Source organism: Buceros rhinoceros, unplaced genomic scaffold (genome assembly GCF_000710305.1).
Source record: "Buceros rhinoceros silvestris isolate BGI_N320 unplaced genomic scaffold, ASM71030v1 scaffold43825, whole genome shotgun sequence".
Classification (NCBI taxonomy): Eukaryota; Metazoa; Chordata; class Aves; order Bucerotiformes; family Bucerotidae; genus Buceros; species Buceros rhinoceros.
The window spans coordinates 1-4,645 of record NW_010413052.1 but is presented as its reverse complement, the minus strand read 5'-3'; the positions used below and the strand labels follow the sequence as shown (position 1 = coordinate 4,645).

General features: G+C 38.3%; 1 protein-coding gene across 1 annotated transcript in view; it reads right to left on the bottom strand.

Moving 5' to 3' along the window:
- Positions 1–3,197, bottom strand: part of LOC104493831 (probable phospholipid-transporting ATPase IA) — a gene marked incomplete at both ends in the record, with an annotated part of 4,454 nt that extends 1,257 nt beyond the window's left edge. The window contains 2 exons of the mRNA XM_010136576.1: positions 1,501–1,600; positions 3,083–3,197. Coding sequence (XP_010134878.1) covers positions 1,501–1,600; positions 3,083–3,197 — 215 coding nt within the window. The remainder of the gene's footprint in view (positions 1–1,500; positions 1,601–3,082) is intronic.
- Positions 3,198–4,645: the final 1,448 nt, after the last annotated feature.

Genomic DNA, 4,645 nt, shown 5'->3' with positions numbered 1-4,645 from the left:
CACGTATGCTCAAACTCCCCCATTCCCATTACATATTATTTTTCAGGCAAAATATGAAAGCAAACTGGGCACCGACTTGTACCCTGGTTTCATTACCCCATATTTATTACTCCTGCCATCGTGTTCTCACTGATAGCCTGATAGGAGATGGTGGACTTGTAAGTCCTAACATTCTACTTCCTCTATCCCAAACACCTCTCACGCAGTCATGCCAAGCCTCAAACAGTCACTGACACCTCACATTCTGCATCCGTAGCTTTACATGCACAGTGGCACGCACCACAAGAAATGCTGCCGGTCCACTGGATTAGCCCAAGATCCCAGATGGGGTGAAAAGGCTGTTTATTTAAAAGCCACAGGTTTGCAGGCAGACAACCTAATGAAACTCTGAACTTCACAGCTTTTACCCCTAGAAAACAGTGTAAGCTCCCTGTACAAATATATCCTAATAAACTGCTCCAAACACTTAGAGCGGAAGCAAAGAAGCCTGATGAAGTACAGAGGAATCAACTTTCACCTGCTGAAACACCTGGAATGAGGGAAGAAAAAGTACATGTGGTAGTATACATGCCGTTATTTTAGTAATTTTTGTTTGGGATGTCAATTCTTAACACAAAGGTATCTACAACAGACAAATCAACATACTCAAAAACATGCACTAGAAATTATGCAGAAAATGTGTTTTTATCAAATATGATTAAGAATATAGAACTAGCCAATGGTTATTATCACTGCACTGGCCTACACTTCAATTTTCATTCATCATCAGCTACTGCAGTCATAGCATAGTATATAAAACCCTATGATCTGCTTTATGAACTTGAACTACTGCAAAATTAAAATATTCTGCTCTATCTCCAAAATGTTATGCACTTCTTCAGAGAAAGTCTCAGTAAGCTGGATCAGGGATAGATGAAGCTACAGTGTTGGTACAGAAAAGACTGTGTGCTTTCTTCCCAACCAGCACAGTTAACCAGCTGGGATAAGGGAAATAGCTGCTGTAGTACTAGACTCCCCTGCTGGTTTTCTTCATCTAGGCTCAGCTTCAATCCTTATCAGCTGTGCTTCAAGAATAAATAATCATTTCTCCTCAGTAACAATTCCTACTCCTCAAAATAGATTACAGGATTAAAGTTCGTCAAGTTCAGATTTTTAGGCAGTACCCTCTCTTACGAAAAATGCCAGCCACAGGTAACATTTTTCTAAGTATGCCAGATATTTTAAAATGGCATTTTCCTGTCACAACAGTCTTCTTTACCTGACTGTACTTCAATTATATGTACCCTGTTTTACAGAAAAACCTGTGTATTGTATTACCTCCAAGGAGTAAAAGAAACAAACCACAAACCAAAACATTTACTAAAGGTACGTTTATGTAATTCAGCTATTCTGCAAGGCTAAGGAGTACAGAAAGGACAGTACACCAACGTCTGTATCTCTGCAAAACACCCTCTATGGTAAAAATGCTCTCTCAACAAGTTTTAGACATTAGCATCTTACCTGAAGTAACGCAATAAAAAGAAAAAATGCATTAGCAGCTCTTCTGAACTGGGAATAAAGGAACCTTGGCAGGAATGTGATTATGTTGTACTTTGCAGTGCTGAGAGAAAGACACAAAAATACATGCTGTTATTACAGTACAAAAAATTCTTTAAATTAATTCCTTCCCTCTCAGTTACACAAGCTTTCAAATGAAACAGAACATTTTGTGATTTCTGTGCTAGCAAATAGATTTGTTTTGGCTAAAAGAGAAACTGAAAGACTTCTACAGAGACAGTCCTGCAGGCAACCATGAAGTCACCAACCCAGGGAACTGGCAGCCATGGCAGAAACTGTCACCAGCTTCCACGGGCAGGAAAGAAGTTCCCTCATCACCTCTGCCTGCTCTGTGGGAAGTAGTCAAATCCTGCTGCCACTTGGGTACAGGCAAGGAGTAAAGGATCAAAAAAATCCCAGAAGGTAGCAGTCAGGTGGGTGCACCATTGCCAAAGGAGCAGGTAAGGCAGACCCCAGACCCACAGCTCTTGGGCCCACAGGAGCACCCCAACCCACAAGCCACGGCATACACTGGGCAATGCTCCAGTTCAGACAAAATTCTAGGGGAAACACATGTAACAAGCATAAGGAGGAGGATGCTAAGCCAGGACTGAGAAGCTGTGGAGCTTCTGCACTGAGTGTGACTTTGCATGATTCAATGCAAAAAACTGCAACAAGATGAACAACTGAATTTTAATGGTGCACCCAAATTATGAAAATTATAAAATTCTATTAAAAAAAAAAGCTATACCCTTAATTGAATGGAACGTTCACTTTTTTTTTAAAAAAGAAGATAAATATTGGATATTAAGGGTAGTTTTGCTAGGCTAGAAGTAGAGAATACAGTTTATCCTAGTGTCTACAAGATTTCTGTATATATCAAAAGTACCTTCAGGAAAACACACCCATTTGGGACAGAGATATCTTTGCCACTCATTTACTCTGGATTTTAACAACAGAACTGAGGATGTTTTCAGGTCTAAATATACATTATTTATGACTATTTGGCGTATTACTTATAATTACAATAAACCCTACCAAAAATCGCACACTGTAAATCATCAGAGTCCTAAAGCCTAAACTCGAAATTCAAAATTAGTTTCATAAGCACCACAGCATTTTTGTAGCTACTTGACTGAAAAAGACAGTTTACAAAGCACAAGCAATGCAATGCTCAAGAGAACTGTATCTACACTGGTATCCAGCTACTGGAAATACGTTCAAAGATAAAAGATGAAATAAACTGAAATCTGAAGAACAAATCCATACTCCAGGGATATATACTGATGGTGCAGCTGTAAAGGCAACCCCTTCCCAATCCAGACCTTTCTCACCCCCTTCTAAAAAATTTGGAAGGTCATGTTTGTAAAGGGAACAGCTCTGCTCTGCTGCTCTGGTTGGTCCACTTCATTTCCCTCTTCAGAGTCTGACACTGTAACTGGTGGTCAGTGAAAAGGCAGAATTGGAATAAATAGAGTCTTTCCTTCATTTTCACTATGCAACGTTTTGAAATTCAGTGCGTATTAACAAAAACACTAGTTAATACCTGACATGATTATTGCAGAATTTGGTTAGTTGAGGCTGATTGATGAATATAGTTCTCAGTTCCTCTTGATCAGCTAAAGAAGTTTTCTCTGAAACATCATCTGTCTTCTCATAGCCTGTAAAAATGCAGCATAATTTTCCATATTTCCATATTTCCATATTTGTATACACAAGATTCAAGGTACTTAATCTCAAAAAAAGTCATTTATTATGATGGTGAACTCAATGCATTTACATGCCTCACAAAAATAACAAGTAATGTTCATTTGAAAACAAAAATGTTTCAGCTTTTAAAATAATTTTAATTAGATATGAGGAGAAAAAGTATATAGTCAATATGCTTTCTATATATGAGAATGAATAATAATTCTAAAAATCTGCTGAATTAAGGAGTACACTTAAATAGTTTGTGCCACTTCATGGCAATATAAACTCTGGTCTGTTGATGCATCTGAATCCAGTAGTGAGCACACACACACATAAAAAGGTTAATTTTTTCATCTCTCTCAGCTGAGTGATCTTGAGTTAAAAACCTACAAAATTCTAGAAATTCCAGTACCAAGGTAAATATCCTAAAAGACATCAAAAAAACATATGAAGACTTAATATAAGAGAAAAGAAAGATTTTCAAGAATATACCACTAATAATGGTAATTCTGGAAAATGTGTAACAAAAAATGTAGTTATCTGACAAATAAGCACTATAAACTCAGATCTCTATATTGCCTAGAGATCATTCAGCAGAGCAGTTTCAAGTTGTGCATGTCACTGCTGAATCTACAGGAATGACAAATATTTAAAGGGACATTTACTATAACTTATACAATTCATTTCATACTACTTTGTTTTCTTCCACTGTTATCTGCCCCATATATGTAACACACTTTCCCTCTTGTGCATCTTTTAAACCAGAGTTCCACGTGCACACACGTCCCCTCCCCCCATAGTGTAACGACTAGGAGTTTGCAAAGTAACACATAAATAGGTAAATTTCTTATAAAATCTCCATGAAAACTTAACCATTGATCTCAATGGTAGAAAAAGAGTTATTCTGAGTTCGGCTAGGATAGGATTAATTTTCACAAGAAGGCGGGAGGGCCAGAACAGCCAAACCGAATCAGCCAATGGGATATGCGATACTGTACTGACATCACACCCGGTACATATAATGGGGGAGGAGCTGGCCAGGGAAAGCACATGCAGTTTGGAACAGCTGGGCAAACAGTGGGATCCAGCTAGTAGGCTGGCCCATTGCATTATCACTCAATTTATGTATTATTTAATCAGTATTATTGTTATTACTGTTGTTTCTTTTATCTCTGTGTTGTTCTATTAAACTCTCCTTTTCTTAGCCCATGGGGTTTTACCTTTTTCTCCTGATGCCCCTTCCCATCCCACCAGCAGGGTGGGAGGAGTGAGTGAGCGGCTGCATGATGCTTACTTCCTGGATGGCCTTAAACCACGACAACAATTTACCAAGAGGATGTCTGAACAATGAAAATAAATACAAAAAGCATGTGTCTAGTATAGCTACCTGTCCTGGGTTCAACATGGAAGAACCGGA